Here is a 21,171-nt window from a genome sequence, read left to right as displayed (position 1 = left end):
TCAGTCCATAACATGAGAGAATACTCACTGAGTAACAATGTGGTCACATCCCAAACTGAGCCGAAAATGTAAACATTTTAAAACGGGCTCTCCAGAAAACCAAGGTAGGCAAATGCTGAAAGTGTGATGGCTGAGGCAGTTAGAGCATCTTTATCTCATACTGAATGTGTCAGTAACATTCAAAATCCTCGTGGTCATGTGCTGGGTTCAGTTTCCTGGACTGATACAGAGTGTATCTCTCTCTGAGATTGAGAAGACCAGGCAGTAGCAGTTATAATGAAAGTTTTTCTTAAATTGACCAAGAATTAAGAAAAATTAAAAAAATTCAGCAACTTTTATTTATATAAAATCTGGAGTTGTTGCTTATGGTAACAGTGGTTAGAGGTAGCTGTAATTCATATACATCAACAGGTGTGTTCACAGGTAAGATAAATCTTGCTCAAGAAGAGCAGAGTCACTCTTTACCAGCTCTCCATTTCAGGTTTCGCACCACAGGTAAAATATCATCCAGGTTACTGATCTCTGCAACAGAATGGAAAGCAAAGTGGTAAAGCCTATGTACCCAGAACACCTTCAAGCTCAGCCAAAATTCTAACTTAACTGTTAGAAAAACAGACAGTGAATAAAATAAACTCCTCACATCTTTTAATGCTTTTGGAAAAAAATCATTTGGGCTTATGAATAATATGATTGAGTATATGCATGTTCAATGAAAATAAAGTATTTTGGTCACTTCAAGAGAAAGGATGGAAAGAAGAGGAAAGGGAGACAAAAGGTCACACTATCCCTCACATGCTTCTTGTGTTTCAGCACACCAGGAGTAAACAAAACACTTGTTAGTTATTTAAAGTCCTATGAGGAAACATTTGCATGAAGATAATTACAACTGCTGCAAATATTACTCACCTAGAAGACAGAGCAAATCTTGGATGAGAGCTTGAAATGGTGGAAAGAAGTGCTCATGTTCCTCTAGTTTATTGATGATACTGAAATGTGCAAGTGAGACTGTCAGACAAGGGCTGCAAGGACATTGGCAAGTTCACCTCCTTGGCTGTTCTGTCGTTCTGTGTCATGACTTTGTAGAAACACAGCTACTTAGTATATAAAACCATCGACACCAAAACTCTGTTCTCCACTCCTGAAACCTGCAGCCACCAAGAGGTAGCTGTCACGAGGATCTCTGATTTCACTATTTATGCCCTACATACATCCTTCCTTTCCTCCTCACATGGCACCAGGTTGTCTGTGAACTGGAACATTAGTCTATATATGCTAAATATACTGCCTGGGGGTTGCTGATATAACTGCCTTGGAGGTAGGGCTAGAAATGCTTTATAAGCAGCTGTTCTTCAGTTAAAACAGTGAGGAGTGAGCACAGAAGGGCTGAGTATTGTTAACTCAGCATGTGTCAGACTTGTTGCCTGCTCCCATTTTTAGTCTGTTTGTAGAGCATAGGCTGAACACAAGCTCTTACAGTCTGCTACCACCTAGATGTGGCTGTCATCTGTTGAAGATGGAACAGGTAGGCAGCTTGAGGCATACATTGCCTTAGCAACTCATACACTTCAGTATTACAGCTTAAACTTGCAACACTTTCTCCTCCCCACCCACGTGCAGGATTTGTCTCCTGATGAAACACACATCGCATTAAGGCTTCTTTGATCACCTTATCCATGCAAACCACGGGGTGTTTTGGAACCTTCTGGCCTCAATTCTTCTCTTTGCCAGCTTTATCCTTTTGAAAGGATTCGAGAGTTGTTTCAAGTAGGATAATAGTAACACCTCTGCTGTCGGGAGTTCACTGACTTTGTAACAAATGATTGGTTTCTTTCAGCATCAGTTTAGCCAGTTTTCTCAATTACTACATTTGATGTTTGAGGAATGGTCACCAATGGAACAGCCCCCACATACCTGTGGATGTCCTGAGTCCCCAGAAGCTGCTGCACCTGCTCAGTCACATTCTTATTAATGATGTCACATAGTTTCCCAACAGTATCCACTACCACAGTGGGTGGAGCTGAATTGTCTGTGGAAAAACAAACACTTCATGTTTCTTGTAACAGTAATAACAGGGAAGTATTTTAGACACAGTTGAATTCTTGCAGGTGGCCAGATTTTATTTGTTTTTCATAGACCTAGGCATACACATTCCATCGTTCATAGAAAACAAAGTGCCCATGGTCAGAAATAAACAAATGTTAACTAGGAATGGGGAATCTCTCACTAATCCTTCAGTGGCTAAAAAAAAAATTGGCAGAGCTGTGAATGTTCACAGTAGAAGTGGTACTAAAGTGCACCCTACAATTTCAGTGGAAATCAGCCAACTAAAATTACATATATAGAGAGAGGGTTCCTGTGACACTGCAGACACATTATAGGGCGTACGCCAACAGGGAACCTGCTTAATAAATATTTTGTTAACACCCAGAACTTGTTTTGGTATTGGATTTTAACTGTTTTGACTACTGTGACTGAAGATAACAGGCTCCTTGTCCTTTTCTCCCTCAATTTCAGAAGAACTAGGCTTGGAGAAGGCATCCTCTAAGCTGCAGTTATTAGAGGGACATGAGGCTTCCTCATCTCCCATGCTGGCTGCAGGCAGGAAGACTCCTTCTCTCCTTGAGTAAGGCTCAGCAGCCCAGGAGCCTTGCTCTGGGCTCTGGACATCCTACAGCCCAGCCAATCCTTCAAACCCAGGAGCAGCAGCAACTGCTGTTCTTCAGAAGTACACACTAGAAGAGAAGTAACTAAGTACACCTCTGGGTTCTGACAGGTTTTGACATTCAACAACTTCTTTTGGTTTTTAAGTTTAGCAGCATAAGATGGAAGTTTCTGAGAACTGCACACAATTACATTTGAATGAATTACTGAGTAAAAATCTACAGCAGAGATTATTTTTTCCTTAAACTTGTTATCTTTCTAGTAGAGAATGAACAACAATTATGAAGTCAGCTCACAGAAAACAAAGCTTTGTGGAAAAAATAAAAATTCCATTTCCTCTGTTATTCTCTCCTGCCTCCCTGTTATTCTTCAGCAACTGCTAAAGGCTTACAAATAATGGGAATTTGCTATTTAAACTGTAAATTGTCGGGAGCCTATTTTTATCTTCCCAGTGAAGAAAACACCTGGTTTACTCGTTTCTCAACAGCTCAATATTATTTTCTATGAAGAGATCAGCTTTCTCACTTATTTTCATCTTTCTTTGGAATGGTCTGAACAAACAGCAGTGGTCAGTCTTTACCTAGTTCCAGGAGCTCATGGAGATTCCTCATAGCGTTCGTCATTTCCCCAAGCTTTGTGTAAACCTCATTCATTCGTGGATAAACACCGTTCAGAGAATTCACGTCAAACAACTTCTGGAAGTGGGAGACTATTGCAGACAGGGTCTGCAAGGACTGTGTCTGGCTGTTCTGTGGCAAGTAGGAAGAACTCATCACTGTTACTGCTTAACAAGGCAAGGACACTTTCAAACTGTGAAACACTCCTAAAAACAGTCTGAAGAAACATTAGTGTACTGCCCTTATTATATCTCAGCCTTTCAAGTATTTTTAAATATGAAGACATATTTTCAGTACTTTTCAGGCACAAATATGTACGAAATCCAAAATACTCTTTCAAAAGCTTTCTTCTCTGTTGCTGAGAAGTACATTTATGTATTCTCAGCACTGACTGAGAAACAGAACAGGATCATTCCTGAGACTACAAAGCAATGCAAATTCATTGCTGGTCAAGTGCCTTTGATCAAAGCAGTCTTCTCCAAGGTGAATTTATCCATTATGTTAAAACAGTCTTTGACTATTCCATGTCTTCAAACAGATATTTCTTAAACCCCACAAAGCTTTCAAATGCACCAATCTAATCACTGTGTGAAGAATGCATTTAAGAATGTAACTTGTGATTATGAACCCCTGGCAAGAAATACCTTTTCCTTATTTTCTATTTCTTCCAAAATTGTATCTACTATGAACTGGAGATCTTCAACGCGTATGGATTCTCTGTTATCCTGTGGATCTGCAGTATGCCAGGGCATGAGTTCCAGAGACAGTTTTCTCAAGGACCTATGCAAATCCTTTTAAAAGAAGGGAGGGGACACAAATTATTTTAGAAACTGCTTAAAGTTGTTTTTATTACATAAACAGGCAGACTTGCTGTTTCTCATATGCAAAAACATTCCAGTGTTGGAGATGGTAAGGTTCTAGCTTTCATGGAATTTAAGCACAGTATCTTGCTGACATTCTTTGATTTGAAAACAACAGTTTTCTAAACACTATATTTGCTGTTTTACAGTTTCAGTGAATTAAGAAGTTTTGGTCACAGAGAGTTTGGTTTTAAACAGAACTATTTCACTTGTATTTGGATCAAAAAGTTACTGTTCTGGCCAGACAAAAGAAAGAAAGACAATGCACTGTCATTAATGTGTGAAGTCCAGACTCTAAAGCTTAACTGTCTTTTTATGGACTCAGCCAGTGAACAAAAACACTTAAATGATATACAAAGAGGAGTACCTCTGGTATGTGTTTCACATGGACAGCAGAATTCCCTTTAACATTTAACACCCAATCAGGCAATAACAAAAGCTATACACAAAAACCCCACACAACTACATAGAGGGAGAGACCTAGGAGGGGTCAGCCCATGAAAAGAAGACTATAAAGCCAAGTACAATAACGTGTTGTTACCTTTAGGGCCATCAGCTGATCTGCCCACATTTCTATAGTGAGGGGAAGGTGCTCAAATCCACATTCTTGTCCACTCTCTTTAGTATAATTTTGCACTGGCCCTTTGCTGCGCCGGTATATTAATGGGGGAGCTCTTGGACTTCGCAAAATAGAATCAATATGGGACAAAACCTTCAACAACAAAGAACAAGTGTTACTCCTCAAATATGTATGACATTTTGTAATAAAATTCCTCTCTTTCACAGTCTTGATTGTCTAAACATTAAATCACAAATAGCTCCAATATTACTATCAATCCAATATTGCTATCGATGAATTTTACACAAGCATTCAATATGTAATAGATTCAAAGATTTAAACATACTAGCTAAAAGATATGTAAAAGTAATGCAAATATAATTCCCTTTGAGGGATACTTAACATTTATCTGCTTGAGGTATTCCACAGTTACTTCCACAGTTTGCATTTTGCTAAGTTTTATTATATTAGGGCTTTTTAATTTGAAGAAAAACAAAAGCCATTATCTCCACAGGCATGTTTAAAACTGTAACCTAAGGCTCTGTTTTGCCCAAGACCTTGAACAAATCCCCTGTCCTGAAAAGACTTCAGCTAAATCATGGATTTGATATTGGTCAGCCTAGTGTCTGTTTCCTTTCTATATTTTTAGGAAGTTTACAGAGATAAAACAATTGAGAACTAGCCTACATTAACTGCCAAATCCAGGACATTACTCATCTTGCACAGAGAACTTGGTAGGAACTCTTAGACTCAAACCAGCACCCACCAGTTTAGGTGTTTAAACAAAACATGTATAGTATTTCATTGTAACAGTGCTAGATACACACAGCACAGATGAAATTTGTGTACCTGTAAGTAATGCCGGCAAGCTGCCTGCAGCTGATCCACTTCTGCAGTGCTCCCAGATTCTTTCTTTTCTTCTCTTTCTCCGGTCCTACTGCCCAAAGATCTGCACAAAAATACACACAGTTGGTTACACAAACAGCCTTAGCAGGAGATATGACTGATAAAAGAACCAGGTATGTAGCACCTACAAAATTAAACCTCCATGTTACGCTGTTGGCCAATAGAATTCCATCAGACTGAACTAGTACAGACTGACAACACAAAACCTAAAGTAAATATCACTGATTTATCTCAAGCCTACAGGCTGAGGTTATTCCAGACTATCCTGATTTAGAAGGGACACCACCAGATACACTGTTATTCTGTTACCAGAGGTTCTACTGTGGCTGAAGACTTTAAAATCCAGAGTTTTACGGAAAAGGGTAAAATTCCAAGCTCAGTCTTTATCTGGTTCTGCTGGAACATCTTTCCTGGCTAACTACACACAGCTCGACATGCCTCTTATCAAATCTAAGATGACTTTCTCTAAAATTACCATCTAATTAATATCCACTGCACAAAAGACCATTTAAATATACACAATATGTATTTTTATTTTAAAGTTTAAGTGATGTCTTTTTCAGGCTATATTTATCATTCCGTATATACATGCACAAATGACTAAGTGAAATTACAGATAAAAACACCTCATCTATACTGGATCTTTAATACCTTCAATGTATTTTCTTAGTAATGTTTCAGAAAACAATGAAGTCAATTTCTAAGAATAATATGGACATAACTTCTGTAGCTGCAACATTTTGCCAATCATACCTTCACATTCCTAATCCATAATGTAACCAGTAGCTTGCTTTATAGCTCATGAAGCAGCAAACACCATAGATCACCCTGTCCTTATAGCCTGCAATAGCCCTCAAATCAAATCCAGAAAGACAAATTGAAATAAAAAAGACACACTGCTGTGCCCCCATTTGAAGACCCTGCCATCATTTCAGAGATACACAAGGCTTTGGAGATCCAGCAGCATTTGCTGCCCATAACCAGGCTCTGAGGAATGCTGATAAGGTACATGCTGTATAAGCCACTATCTACATTACAGAGTAACTTTGCTTTCAGAAGTCCAGAGGATTCATGGAAGTTATTAAAGGAATACACTTACTGGACAATTTTCTTTAAAGTTTTCTCTAGTTTCTTCACTTGGTGCTTGTGAAATTTTAATTCCTGTGCAGTTGGCCTGTTAGAAAGAAAAAGAACTGTATTATGTGCCTTGTATTGGGAGGTATCTATAAAATTTAGCCAAGCGAAAAAATATGAAAGCTTTGCCAGTGCCAAAACATTCTGGAAATTAAATCCTGCTACATTTCTATGTGATAACAGCAATAAACAGCAAACTAACCACTAGCAGTTGTTTTTAATAGTGTAGGGAGGGGAGTTTGGCTGTTGCTGCCATATCTTGTTTCTTTGATCACATATTTCATACTACACTTGTGCAACCACTGGTACTTTCGATTTCTTTCTTTGTAAAGCAAAGTCTACCGAAATGGCCTTGCAAAGGATGATACTTATCCTTTCTCACCTTATTTCCAAATCTTTTTTGAGATTTGTATTTTCAAGCAAAAGCTCTTCGTTCCTGGCTTTTGTTTCAATAAGTTGCTTCTGGAAAGACTGCAACATAGACTGGGTTATTTCTTCTATTTCACTCATTTCCTAATCAACAAACTTGAACAATTTAAAATATGTACATGTTAAGAAGAGTTCACAATTGCCTGTACAGCAAGACAGCATGAATGAGGAATAAATGACTTAGACCAAGAGCTGCATTAGACCACAGGTGGAGAACTGTGACTATGCAGTCCCCAGCAAAGACTCACAACGCAGTGCTGAACCTTTGCGTAAAGACAGGGAACCCTGCCCAGAGAGGTTACAGGTTCAGAAGACATGACAAGAACAAGGGACAGAAATCAAACATGTTTATGTTTCTAGGTGGCTCTTGAAGGGTTACCATTTAGAGATCTGCACTGACTTAGATTTGGCAGTTCCATACCGTGAGCAGTGCCCTGTAATTAGGAGTAGCGTCCAAATTTAAGAAGTCTTCCTTGCTTTTTCCTTGTCTCTGTACTCGGTCTTCATCTTTTTTATATTGCCTGTTGGGAAAAAAAATATTGAATTGCTTACTGCAATTCAATTAACTCAAAAATCTAAGTTGGTTTAGTTAGGGTTGTATGTATGATAATAATGTTCCCAAAATTAAAAAGTAAATAGAATAGAAATTCTGCCCTAAGATCCACTGCTCTAATTTCTGGGAAAGTTGCTTCACATGCTAATCAAGTGCACTTATCCTCAAGAGAAACTCCAGTGCAAGCAAATCCCATTTCAGTTTTCAAGATAATAAACTCAAACTATAGGAATGTCTCAGGTATCTGCTTGTTGCTTTGCACCATGATAGATCTGAAAACCCAGTATTCCTTTAGTTTTAGGAGATCATTCGACTGAGCACAGTTAATGCAGTAATTCTGGCAAAAGAGGAAAGGAAAAAAAGAAAAAAAAAAAAAAGACTTAAAACTCAAGTGTCTGAATATCCCAAACTTCCCAGCTGTCCTGGCCTCCTGACTGAGGAGCTGCTTAGCCTGGACTGACAGTCATTCCCTGGATGAATCCAAACTTCCATGATCATTACAATGTTTTGCTGTTTCTTACATTCTAGAGAGATCTGGAGCACAGAATATTTACCACTATATGGTTTAAGAACAGTAAGGGGTAAATAAATTTTGAACAGTAGTACCATAAGGCATTAGATGAGACCTATCTCAGCTCCTTTTTAATCTGACTAATTTGAGATTCATAATAATCAATTAGACAAAGGTACCTGAAGAAAGGAAAAATGGCATTTTGAATTTCAGATAATCTCAAAAAACTCATGCCTGAGAAACACTGAGACCAACCCAAAGGAACAGGCCAGCTTACACAGCTGCACTGCACTTCAGAAGTGGCTGCTCCAGACAGTGGGTTTTCTTTCATACCAAACAAACATGGTCATGGTTTGCCAAAACAGAAAATATGACAGAATGAAAAGTAGAGATACTAACTCTGTACTAGTGTAGAACCGGCAAAATCATTCAAGAGGAGGAAAAAACCTAAATCTGCCCAACAGTCTCCTCATCTTATAACTTACCCAGCAAGCTAAACAGAGAGGCATAGTCAAAATAAAGTGGCTTGAGGAATCTAAGACTGTGTTTTGGAGAGACACATGAGAGAGCACAGGGAACCAAACTCAGTGATCCCTCCTCTCATACAGCAAGGGTATGAGGAAAAGGCTGTGCACACACAATCTCTTTTAGAAGCTTCCCAAGTAAACATTTGTGGCCAGGCCTAGAAAGCAGGTGACATCAGCACAGTAAAGCAAAGGCTACCTAAGGCCTAAGAACTGGCAAATCTCTGAGTATAGCAGAGCTATGGAAATCCTATTGGCAAAAGATTCAGGCTTGGGATACTTTCAGAACTTACCCTAAAGTACTCTGAAGCCTCACAGCAAGCCTGCAGTTGCAAAGATCCCTTCCCAAAACTGGAAGGGCTATTTTTTGGGGGGGGGGGGGGGGGGGGGGCGGTGCTGGGGATCATGTCTGTTGAGTTTTTTGTCATTTTTTTTTAATTTACATTTTTAAATGCTAGAATACCAGGATGAGATTATCCTAGCAGACACTGCAGTTCCAAAGAAGAGTGAATCATTCCCTTCCCTTTGCTGACACCTAGTGTAGGCAGTGGCTGGTAAGTTTTTAATTTCTGCCATGGATTTATCTGTCTCACAATTTTACAAAAGAAAAATATCACTGCACTGATGTACCTTTAAAAGAATTCATATTTCAGCTTGCACCCCGAAGGTCTCCAGCTTTTTTTTTTTTCCATAAAAATATCAAGAAGCATTACTTTAAAATCTGTTTCTTCATTCAGTGATACAGGTTGTTCACCAATATAAGAAGATCACTTACCTCTGATCTAGAAGAGACTTGGGAGCTCTTTTGCAAAACTGACGAAACATTTTGTTTTGAGTGGCAACACGGTGCTGCTCCTCCACTCCAACCTTGCTCAGCTCCTTCTGCAAGCGGGCAATAATCTCTTCCTGTTCTTGCAGCTTTTCCTGCTGCTGTTGGTATTTTACCTGGGAACAGGTAGTGGGAGCATTATTAAACTGTTCTGACCTCCCAGCTGACTGTTCTGTACATACCCAGTTACACACTTGGTCCAAAGGAGGATTGTCTTTGGGTTTTAGCCATATTGAAGAGACAGTGGAAGAAGGACAGATATTTTTCTAAGTTATTGATAGAAAATTCTGCACAGCTAAAAAAATCTTCATTCTAGACAGCGTACTACCTCTATGACCCAAGACTCATGTTAGTTTTGATCAATGTAAATATTTTTAGATCTTTTAAAGAAAGACAAAAGTTTGAATCCTCAGGCAGCACTGTCGAAACTACCTGGGAAGCCTGTTGGTCTTTTTGAAGTTCTCTGACTTGGCTCTGTTGCTGGCAAGCTTTAGCTATCGTTTCATCTTCCAGCTGACGAATTTTGGCCTTAATGTTTTTCACCACATTTTCCAAATCATTAGCCCGTTGCTCTTGTCGAGATGCCCGACCTTGTTCCTGTCGCACCACATCTCTGAAAAAAAAAAAAAAAATCCTTCATTTAAATTAAACTCATTTCACTAAAGACAATGCAGTAAGCACACACCTGACATCATGTGATGACATTTGATAATATCCTGTGGCAGCAGGTATGGGAAATATGCTGATATGGGAAGAAGCAGCAGATGAAATAAGAGCTCAAAAGGAACTAGACCAACCAATTGCTGCACACTGGGCAATAATGTCAGGAAAAAAGTCTTCTTCATAGCCACAGGATTCCACGGACTCCACCTCTGGTGAGACAAGATCTCCACTGGGCAGGAGATGCACATTGATAATACTTTCACTTTGCATTAGCAGGTAAGTTCCTTCCACTGTGTCTTACCTAAGACATCGATTTGTCTCCATAAGTCCCTGCATCAACTTCTGCTGTCGCTCAATGTCTTCCACCAGCGTTTTTAATGCAAGTCTTATTTCTAGAGAAGACTGACTGTCTAGGACAATCATATCTGGAGATACAAAACATAAACAAAGTCACAGTGAAAGGCTTTTAACAGCTGGAGAAGATTGCATGTCTGCTGCCATTTGGAAGTGACAGCTTTAGAGATGCCTTATGAATTTAGACTTAATACTTCCAAACACAAAAAGTAGCTAAATTAGCATGTCCTTACCTGTCATATTTCTGCAGCATTGGGGGGCAGCAAGACTCACCGGTTTCAATCCATGACGCATTAATAGCTTGTTTAAATTTTCCCACTCTGCCTTCTCCTGCTGCAGCTGGGAGAAGGGGAAGAAGAGGCAGAAACCTGAGTTCTGCAGATCAGCCGTGCATGCGGTGGGGGATACCAAATGCCCCCAAATTAAACCAAACCAACTCCAACCCCAAGCCCCTAGAAGCCCCAGCCACTCCAGGAGGGGTTGGGAGACGCTCCAATAGGATCCGCAAAACACACTGAGGAAAAGCGTACTTAACAACATACAGCATGCTCAGTTTTCCCGTTCTCTATCAGAAGGCAAAATATGTGCAATGAGCAAAATTCGCCTTTTAAGAAGCGCAGACCACCGGCTCTCGGGTCCCTCCAACGCCCCCGGGGCGCAGCGGCCCCGCCGCGAGCGGAGCGCTCAGGGAGCCGGTGGCGGCTCCGGGGGTTATGGGCTGCTGGATCGCTCTTTGTCCCGCTCCAACCACCCAGCAGCGACACCCGGGGCCGCCACGGTACCTCTGTCATGGCGAGGGCCGCCGACCGGGACGCAGAGCAGGAGAGGTGCGGGTTCCCCGGCCGCGGAGCGCCTCGGGCGGGAGCGGGGCAGAGGGAGCGGGCGGGCGCGCGGGCGCGGGGCGGCGCCGGGCGGGAGCCGCCATTTTGCGGCGCGGGAGTCGAGGGGAGGAGACCCGGCGGAGGTAGGAGCGGGGTCGGTGCTGTGCGGGGCGCGGGATGAGCCGCCTGGGGGGCGCTGGGAACGGCACTGCAGGGACTTGGGCTTTTCACAAAAAAAAAAAAAAAAAAAAAAAAAAAAAAAGCTCACTGCCGGTGGGTGGGGGAGATTTGCCGCCCTGGAGCTCATGGGCTTCCCGGTACGCCGCGCCACGATGAGCGCTGCTGGGATTAGGTGGATGGGGAGCGGTAATCCGAGTTTATTTTTCAGAGCAAGCCCTCATGTGTAGAGGAGTAAATCTCGTTTTGGGCCGCTGGCTTGGTTAGCAGAAAACGCGGTGAAACGAGGCGGTCGGTGCAGGACAGATGCGTTTCCCTGGATTGGAGCCAGCGGGTGGCTGTTGGAAGCGAGCAGCGCCTGGTCCCTCCAGGCTTTCCCTTGGGACTCGGGTGGTACCGGCTGGCCTTCAGGAAACACACGGCTGACCTAGAGTCTGGGTTCAGCTTCGGTTTAAAATAGAAGTCTATTACCTCATTACCATGATTTGCTAAAAAAAAAAAAAAAACAAAACACCAAGGAATTCGTGTGTTCTGGGATGCTTCCTAACCCTTTCAGCACTGATCCTAAATGATCTCCAAGATCCACACCGCAGGATTGCGTTCTGCCGGGGATGGTGAAGGATGGCCTGGGGACACCCTCCAGCTGCCACCTCTCCTGGCATTTCCTTTTGTGCCCGAGGCCGCTCCTTGTGCTGATCCAATGCCTGGGACAAGCGCGGGTCTATCCCGAGCCCCCGCGCCGGCTCCTTTGAGGAGAGGGAAATACATCCCGCCTGACTCCCACCGTGTGCCAGGGGATGCCAGCCTTCATAGCCACCAGTAACTTCAGGAACAGCCAAAACAGCCTCCTCGGCATTTATTAGCACGTGTTACTATTTGTTTACATTTAAGTTACGCTTATTGATATGCACAGGCAAGGCAGACAGCCCTTAGCAAATTAATTAGTGAAAATAATACATTAAAAATCAGTCAGTGGTTGTAAAACACCATTATGGTCTATTACTCTTAAGTAAGAAACGAGTTATTTGCGGTTCACATAGGTTTTGTGACTGAATTGTCAGGTCAGATTTGCTAATGTGACTGCTGTAAACTGCTACAGTGGTTTAGGAAAGCAAGTGGGTGAAATTGTTGGCTGAGGTCATTACGATCTGGGACAGAGATGGGCAGCTCTGACTGGGTTCCTGCTTTGGTCAAGTTTTTAGTTTCTAAGCTTTCGGTCACAAGTTGGGCAGCCTGTTTTTCCATCAAATAACCGACAAAGTTATGATGAGCTAATAAAGTTAGGATAAACTGCATTTACTAATTTTGCAAAATATTATATTTTTTTCAAAATACATTTGCCTTTCTGTTTAAGAGGAAAGATGGTTTTATTTTAAATGTTTTTGTTTCATCATATATACTACAGCTAGCACTCCATGTAGTTAATAACGCTTTTAAAAATGTCCTTTATCTTACCTGGAGAAAACTTAGACCTCAGCACTTCTCTGCTGCTATTCTGCTTTTCTATTTTTTCTTGCTGCTAATTGGATTAAAAGCTGTTTGGGTTACTATGGCATCTGGTGAGGAGATTACTGTCTGTGAAGATGAAGTAAGGTAAAAAATCAGGACTGTGGTATGAGCAGATTTGGAAAGATATCCACAGTTCCAGTGGTCACTTATGATTGTATCTAAACTTTAAAAATTACTTAAATAAAAGGATATCTTGCCAGATCTCTTCCCCTGTGTGTTTGTGTGTGCGTTTCTGAATGATGTAGGTAGTGTTTATGAGATTACAGACAAAGCTGTTAAAACAGCAAATAGCTAAACTGGCCATCCTGACTATTTTTCAAGTCTAAAAGGCTGAAACACTTTCTTTGAGACCAATCAAATACTGTATTTTAATGCCTACCAGGAAATAGCAGAACTGTCCAGGAGCATCTGAATACTAAGTGTATTTTGTAACCTACTGTCACCTGAAATGGGAGTTTTAGAGGTTTTTAGAGGTTAGATGGGTGTCTGTGTCTTTGTACTGTATTCGTCTAAGTGAGTCTGTTTAACTGTTGGTTTATATTTTGTGATATTTTGTCATATTTGAGTGTTTGAAAAAAACATGAAAATATAAGCAGTTCTGTAAGATTATTCTTTCAAGTCTCATTTTTCATTTGCAAAAAACAACTTGCCCTGAAGCAGTAAAGCTTTGAACTGCACACATCAGGAACTGAACTTTCAACGACAATTAATTTACTTTGTTGGTTTTTCCTTAGGTCTCGGTACAGCCACTTAGAGAAGATGACAGATTTGGTGGCTGTTTGGGAAGTAGCTTTAAGTGATGGTGTTCATAAGATTGAATTTGAACATGGGACCACTTCAGGAAAACGTGTTGTCTATGTTGATGGAAAGGTGAAATTGCTATGTGCTCAAAATTCACTGTGATACAGATTATATAAGTGCACTTCCATGCAACACGCACCAGAGCAAACAAAAGACTAATAAATGCAAGCGAGGTACATTCAGTTGAGTAACTTTACCTGATTTATTGAACTACATCATTCTTTTTTTCAGTTCCAGTTAAGGTGTGAGTATTCATGAAGTGCTTTGCTGTCTTTGGGCAGAAGCACTCTGTGCATACAAACCACCGTGTATGCATTCATTCCCAAATAACAGTTCAGTACTGAGCTGTCTCCTGAGTTCCAGTTCAATTTTTTTCATGTTAAAACATGCACTCAGATTTCTCAATTAATACCCACTGTCTTTGTTTTATTCTACAGGAAGAAATAAGAAGAGAATGGATGTTTAAATTAGTGGGTAAAGAAACATTCACTGTTGGAGCTACTAAAACAAAAGCTGCTATTAACATAGATGCAGTCAGTGGCTTTGCATATGAGTATACTTTGGAGATCAATGGAAAGAGTCTGAAGAAACATATGGAGAACAGGTTAAAAACAACCAATACTTGGATATTGAACTTGGATGGTACGGACTATAGAGTTGTTCTAGGTAAGTAAACATTGAATGACTCTACGTTACTGCCTTTGAAAAAACTTGTGTGCCTTTAATAACTGGTAATTAAGAGAAAGTGCAGTTCAGTGGGTAGCACTGGTGCAGTATAAAAGCTTGGGTGGTTTGGAAGTTTGGAATGAGATGCCAAAGACAATCTGAAAAACAATGGTCTTGTTATAGACATGTGAGCCTGCAGCAACGTGGTCTAGATTTAAAAAGAAAAGAGAAAAAGAAAAAAAAAGAGGTTGGGAGGCATTACGGCTGCTGCATTCATAGAGCTGCTCTAACAGGAGAGTTCTGCAGGTGAAGCCTGTTATAGAAGTGTTATCTGTGTTGTGATCAAACCTGATGTTTGTTCAGCAGGTACCCAGCCTTTCCCTTCAAAAATCATCAGCCAAAGTCAAGGAATTTCTGTCTGAGGAAGTGTGACTACTCCTACATTTTTGATAGATTAATGAGCATCCTTTTTTCTGCATCACTTCTTAACTACAAATTTAATCTAAAAACTTCAGGTTATATTCTTTCACTCTTTTAATAAGCAGGCAATACATCTCTTCTGCCCCCCTTTCTTAGATACATTACAAGCAGCCAGGAGGAAGGGACCCTCTGAGGAATTTGTCCATGGCATCTAGTGGGAAAACTTCCGCTTAGGTATTCCTGTATGGTTAGATCTGGAAACAGGAGATCTTGGGCTATGATTTTTATAAAGCCTCAGGACAGAATGAACTGCCCTAAGATGAAGGGGGGCAATGAAGAAGAACAGTTTTTATGCCAGAAACAGATAAGTCTCCTCACAGGATTTTAATCTCCCTGCACTTACTGGAAAGGCAAGCAGGGATCAGCTCTCTGCTGATGACCTGTGGATGACAATGTCAGTAATGTGAATTCTAGAGCAAAATAATTTAAGAAGGATGTGCTGGGAGAAGTAAAAGAATATTCTGTTTCAAATGGAAAAAAATCTAAAACTGATATTTAAAGTACTTAGGCTTTCGAGAAGATTTTAAGAATAAAACCAGCTTGATGGATGTTAAATAATGCTGCTTCTGAATTAAACCAACCTGGAAAGAATGTTAGAGCTTCACTGAATAAATGGCACTCAAAGAATTAGCAGAAATTACTTCATTTTTCTGTCTTCAAGTTTTTCAGTTTAAGACTGTCAGAATATTTCTGGCAATATTCTGAAGAACCCAGTGTCAGTAGCCCAGTGTCAACTCTGTGTCAGGGCTAGGGAGAGGTAAAAATGTATGTTCAAAGCAAAAGTTGTTTGTTCATTGTTGACAGCCTCCCCATCTCTGCTATGAGAGCAAACTCTGTAGCTCAGGTACTACGGCTAATTAGGAACTTCTTTTGTGAATTCAAAGTAAATTTCAACAGTAGATTTTTAAAATTCCTAGATCTTTGTCTGTAGGGGGAAAAAATACCTTTCTGTTTTCCTTTTCCTTCACAGAAAAGGACACTATGGATGTGTGGTGCAATGGTCAAAAAATGGAAACAGCGGTACGTGATCCCTTCCAAAGGCTCTTCCCAGCCTATGGCTACATAACCAAAGCTTAGCAAAATAAGCTTCTGTCTTTGTGTCACACGTGCATTAATTTTTAGAGCAGGCTGGCAGGTAGAAGGCTTAATCTGTTTGGTGTCTTTTTGTATTATGATGGCTGTCAATACACATACTAGGTAGGCTTTCCCCTCCTTGAAGGATGTGTCAAAGTGGTTACTACTGCCACAAGAAAGCCCCTGGATGAGTACAAATTGTAAAATCAACAGTTTTGCTATACCTGAGAGGAGGATGAAGATTCACCAAATCATGGAACAGCCTGGGTTGGAGGGAACCCTAAAGATCATCTCATTATAACCTCCCTGCCGTCACAGGGATACTTTTCACTAGACCAGGTTGGTCAGAGCTCCATTTCTGTAGAAATCAGTGGAAGAAACCCCCTCTCCAGTAAATCAGAATTTCTCCTCCTGATGGCTCTCAGCCTTTTCCATAATGTAATAAATGCTCTAGGAGATATTCTTGCAAGCTGCATGTGCAGGTTTAGTTGTCAATCTCTGCTTCCATTACAGTGGCACACGGATTGTTCTGCTCTCCCAGAGACAACACAGCCATGCCTGGCAAAATCTGTAATAGGAAATTACCTAATTGCAGCAGGAGCCAAGAATACACAATCCAAAATACACAACTGGTACTCAATTCAGGGCTCTCTTTCTGCATCCTGCTGTAGAAGGCATCCTAAATACTTCACCTTTTACTGCCACTTCAGCATAAGTTCGTGTGGCACTTACTGGTTGTACAGCACAACTGGGCAGGAAGATGCTTTTTCTATTTTTGTTTACTAGCATGGATCAGTAATATTAACTCACAAACTCCAACTTTACCGTTTTGAATATGTGAAATTTTGATTGTCATCTGATGCCCACAGATCTTTAACTGGGCACGTTGACAAAGCCCTGCCTGAGATTCTGGAGCTTTGTTCAGTTTTTGGGCTGTATTTGTTGCAGGTACTTGTGGCTGCTGTAATGTGGGAACTACACATGATCTTGACACTGATGCTTTTTGATTTGCTAAAATATTACATGTCTGTTTTGTCTCCTTCCTCCCAGGGTGAATTTGTCGAAGATGGGACTGAAACTCACTTCACTGTTGCTGATCACAGCTGTTGCATTAAGGCTGTCAGTAGTGGGAAACGAAAGGAGGGAATTATTCATACCCTTATTGTGAACAACAGAGAAATCCCAGAGGCTGTGGAGTAGCCTCTAGTTAACTGATTATTGTAGGACCAAGATCAGGAATTTTCAATTACTGTGGTAATTATTTTAATATGTACTACTTGGTACATCTAGTTTGTGCTGGGTTTATTTTCTAGTTTCTGTATATGAAATTATTCTTTTTGAGGACCAGATGAAAATAACTATGTACCACCTCTTACATTAGCAGTTTTTAAAAAACTATGTATATAGAATGTATATTATATCACTAAGTGTGGAGAACACTGGTGAACTTCAGTAGCAATTATACACCAGGAAAAAATCTTGTTATAATAAAATGGAAGATAAATGTTCAGTTACACTGAATCCTTATAAACTGCAGGTGTATGTGGAGGGAGGAGAAAGCATATGCTGGGCATTGGAATAAGCTGTTAAAGCTTTCTCAATAATTATTTTTTTCTGTTAAACTGACTACAAACCTTTTCAGGTGCAGTTAAGAGTTAAAAAGTTAATATAAAAAGGTTATTAATGAAATACATTGTTACCAATACTTGTGTAACAGTATTAAAGTAATACTGAGTTATGAAAACTGATATTTTATTCTTAGTAGGAGCAAGATGTTACATTGTGCCAAAAAAATCCTTTAGGTTTTCTGAAAACTGATGCTGGTTAGAAATTTTTGCAGTAGTTCAGAAACTCAGTACTGAGTTTTTCAAAAAAGCAAATAGAAAGAGTTCCTGCCATGAAATTGCTTAAAAAAATGAAATCTCTTGAAGCAAACTGAAATAAGAGCTTATACTTGTTCAGTGCTGTCTAACCTTAAATCTACAGCTCTGTGTTTTCATGGCAGTAATGTGTGAATTGAGAAACATGAGGAAAAAGGGAACAGAAGTAGAAAAGAATTTGTTGCTTAAATGGAATAGTTAAAATAGGAATAGACTCTAAGAGCAACCTTGGGATTTCCTGAGAACAAAACTCACGTATGTTAGGGGCTCACACACTACAAAACTACCTTTTGCAAAAATAGGTATAACTAATCTTTAATAATAAAAAAAAACCCAAACAAAATATGAATATATTAATTTAAAAGTTTCTTTTGTAATGGTTAAAAAAAATTTCCACTTGCAACCTCAGAGTTCAGAATTAGACTTTTATAACTTAATTTCTTCTGGACTGTGAGTGGTTCCTAGCACTATGACTACTAGCTTAGGAGTTGCAGGTGCAGTACAAGTATCCTGGGAATTCATTAACAAATTATTTTGAAAAGTTTTATTAAATGCTACTTTCATCTGTGTTTTAGAGATGCACAGTGCTTCGCCTGTGGGTGAAATGCTTCTCATATGACAACACAGTTGTTTTTTAAAGGTTTTATGTGAGCCCTTCTCCTCCCCAAGTAATGACAGTTTTAACCATAGCTGACTTCAGGTGAGAGGCTGACCTGATACTGACAGGTGAGGTACTAAAGAGGAGCCTTTATTCCTGTATTACAGCATTGTTTTAAGCTGTTTAGGTGTTTTAGGCCCAGAACTGGTGATTTTAAATGCTTCAGTTTGGACAAATCTTGTAGTAGCTTTTTGTTTGGGGCAATAGCGTTTTAAACGCTGTTAACATCAGGCATAGTTTTAGGCTTCAGTACAGAAAGTTTCCAAGTACTTGAGCACAGGACTGAATCCCCTTTGATGGTGGAATTCCTATAGTGGCTCTTGGCTTTTCCATGTGCTGGCTTCAGGTCACTGCAGAAGCAATGAGGGCATACCTGGCTACAAGGCTGTCAATGTAATCTTTAAAAGATATTGGTAAAGGTAAATTAATTGAAGATCAGTTTCAAGCTGTAGTTTGAACCAGTTCTTTACTATCTTGTAGCCTTTCAAAGAGATTAAACGTTGCTGAGAAATCTAAAGCTCAAATACAGTCCAAATCACATTCTTAAGACTATATAAAAATTACAAGTTAACTGATGGTGACATTCATACTTTTTATTTTGAATACATGTATCTACAATGCTTGAAATAACTAATAAAACCTGCAACAGCAACTCCTGTTAGAAATCATGAAGTTTTGCCTCATGTTTGTCATAACTGCAATGTGTATTTAACAGCATGTCTCTCACTGGGAAACAGCTTTTGTCTGCTACATTCACCTATTTAAGTCAAAAGAAAATTTAAGAATCAAAGACACAACCAAGACTTTTTGTTTCACTGACATATGCAATATCTCAGATTAAGAAAATGCAATGGAAAAATGACAGCCTATGCAAACATCATGTGTATAGTCCCCTGCTCAGAACACTGTAAGGTAAAAAGTTAATGACCATGTAAATGTTAAACTCTATTTTGGGATGCTCTCCCTTCTGTTTCCACTCACATAATTTTCTTCTAATCTCCTTAAGGCATTGCCTTACTGTTTTGTTCATGGATATTTCAGAGTATTTTGCCTGAGGCACTTTGACCACAGCATGTTACTAAGTAGAGCATCCTCTTAAATCTAAGCACTAGACTTTGTTCTGAGGGGATCTTCACAATAGCTACAGTTCTGATTAATTCTCTCTCAGGATGCTGCTGGTTTCCTCAGAGAATGCTCATACATAATGCTCAGTCACTGGGGAACAAGTCAGCAAATATTGTGGAAGGGCCCCTACACTGTTGTAAATGACAAAAGTGTCAGGATTGTCCATATCATTTACCAGACTGTCATATAATCTAAAGGCATCTCCCTCCACAGCGAGTGGCATAATAATATTAGATGACTGGCCTTTAGTGTATAAGCCTGTTAATACATCAGCCTCAAACACATACATTCTAGAGTCCATTTCCCCCATAGCTTTATCCTCAATTAGTTTTCTCAGGTTCCTTTTGAAGTAGATGCCAGGTCCATAATTTTGTTCTGGAAAAAGAAAGAAAAATTTTCAGAAGAAGATGACAAAGTGTTCAACAATTGCTTCTTTTGGGGTGGTAGTCCCAAGAGGCTCTGCTGCTTGATTCAGGATTACACATGATGTTACTGCTCAATATGTGCCATCTTTTTGGAAGGACGTTTGATTAACTGCTACTCCAGTGATAACAGATGTAACTGTTAATACAGTGATTGAAACATCAAGGTCTAAAGTATTTATATAAATATATGACTGACACTTCAGTCATCACGTACAAGGGACTCTGATAAGCACCAAAGGCAGCAAGATTTTAATAATGCAATTGACCAAAAAAAAGCTTTGATATTTATAAGAAGAATGCCACATAAAAGTGCTGTTACGGTATCATGTGGAAAAGTGCAAGGAAATTAGACCATCATCCTATTTACTGCTCTTAAAGTGTGGAAATGTGCCACATACATTGCGTAGACAAAGAAAGGCAAACTTTTGAACAGTTTATGGCCTGAAATCCCAATTCTGCAATCGACAAGCAAAATATCACACCCTTCACCTATTGCAGGATGAAGCACTAAAAGCTTATTCTTTCCCTTTCTGAAAACATCTGTCTACTACAATATTGTGTAGAGCCCACAATTTCTTCAGAGCATGCTCCCGTCCCAATGGCAGCTGAGCAGTCAGATTATGTGCTGTCTCTGACCACACCTGATCTGAGCAGGGGGCTGGGCTAGATGGCCTTCTCAAGTACCTTCCAGCCTCGATATTCTGTGTTGCCTTTGAACATGTTTTAAGCACCAAGCTGCTAAGTGCATGTTTGCAGCAGGTAAATAAGGACCTTGACTTTCTTTAAAGAGCGATGCAACAAAATAAAACTTGGAGGTGGAATTTTGTGTATAGTAACAATTCTGTCAATAGTATTTGGGCTAGGCTTGAATCCAGGCTTGTTGTCCCAGAGCCTTACTGGCTCTACAGTATCAGGGAGGAAAACCTTACTGTAGACAAAAAAGTAAGCTCATAAG

General features: G+C 40.0%; 3 protein-coding genes across 13 annotated transcripts in view; 1 reads left to right on the top strand and 2 right to left on the bottom strand.

Annotated features, from left to right (window-relative positions):
• Nucleotides 1–315: 315 nt before the first annotated feature.
• On the bottom strand, nt 316–11,496 carry CEP70 (centrosomal protein 70). Of its 4 annotated transcripts, XM_027637141.1 has the most exons (16): nt 11,383–11,496; nt 10,834–10,933; nt 10,548–10,671; nt 10,016–10,196; nt 9,530–9,699; nt 8,350–8,409; nt 7,588–7,687; nt 7,120–7,208; nt 6,703–6,777; nt 5,547–5,646; nt 4,680–4,850; nt 3,923–4,069; nt 3,242–3,410; nt 1,912–2,026; nt 907–986; nt 316–522 (listed from the first exon to the last, which is right to left on the bottom strand). In XM_027637141.1, the coding sequence occupies exons 1-16, from the start codon at nt 11,389–11,391 to the stop codon at nt 455–457; spliced, it is 1,758 nt and encodes a 585-aa protein (XP_027492942.1). In that variant the 5' UTR covers nt 11,392–11,496; the 3' UTR covers nt 316–454. The 4 variants fall into 4 exon arrangements, with proteins under 4 accessions (XP_027492942.1, XP_027492943.1, XP_027492940.1 ...); XM_027637142.1 differs by lacking the exon at nt 10,834–10,933; XM_027637139.1 differs by lacking the exon at nt 11,383–11,496 and having other exon boundaries at nt 10,834–11,260.
• On the top strand, nt 11,312–19,331 carry FAIM (Fas apoptotic inhibitory molecule). 3 transcript variants are annotated; one of them, XM_027637144.1, is made up of 5 exons: nt 11,312–11,427; nt 13,842–13,977; nt 14,346–14,574; nt 16,025–16,074; nt 17,179–19,331. In XM_027637144.1, the coding sequence occupies exons 1-5, from the start codon at nt 11,390–11,392 to the stop codon at nt 17,326–17,328; spliced, it is 603 nt and encodes a 200-aa protein (XP_027492945.1). In that variant the 5' UTR covers nt 11,312–11,389; the 3' UTR covers nt 17,329–19,331. The 3 variants fall into 3 exon arrangements, with proteins under 3 accessions (XP_027492945.1, XP_027492946.1, XP_027492947.1); XM_027637145.1 differs by lacking the exon at nt 11,312–11,427 and adding an exon at nt 11,501–11,564; XM_027637146.1 differs by lacking the exon at nt 11,312–11,427 and adding an exon at nt 12,929–13,191.
• Nucleotides 19,245–21,171, bottom strand: part of PARP9 (poly(ADP-ribose) polymerase family member 9) — a 60,540-nt gene continuing 58,613 nt past the window's right edge. For all 6 annotated transcript variants that reach the window (XM_027637136.1, XM_027637134.1, XM_027637132.1 and 3 more), the window contains one exon: nt 19,245–20,166. In XM_027637136.1, the coding sequence (XP_027492937.1) occupies nt 19,862–20,166 (305 nt within the window). In that variant the 3' untranslated portion in view covers nt 19,245–19,861. The remainder of the gene's footprint in view (nt 20,167–21,171) is intronic.

Source organism: Corapipo altera, unplaced genomic scaffold, assembly GCF_003945725.1.
Source record: "Corapipo altera isolate COAL_440 unplaced genomic scaffold, ASM394572v1 45, whole genome shotgun sequence".
In the NCBI taxonomy this organism is placed as follows: Eukaryota; Metazoa; Chordata; class Aves; order Passeriformes; family Pipridae; genus Corapipo; species Corapipo altera.
The sequence above is the reverse complement of the archived record's forward strand: the minus strand, read 5'-3'. Positions and strand labels throughout refer to the sequence as shown.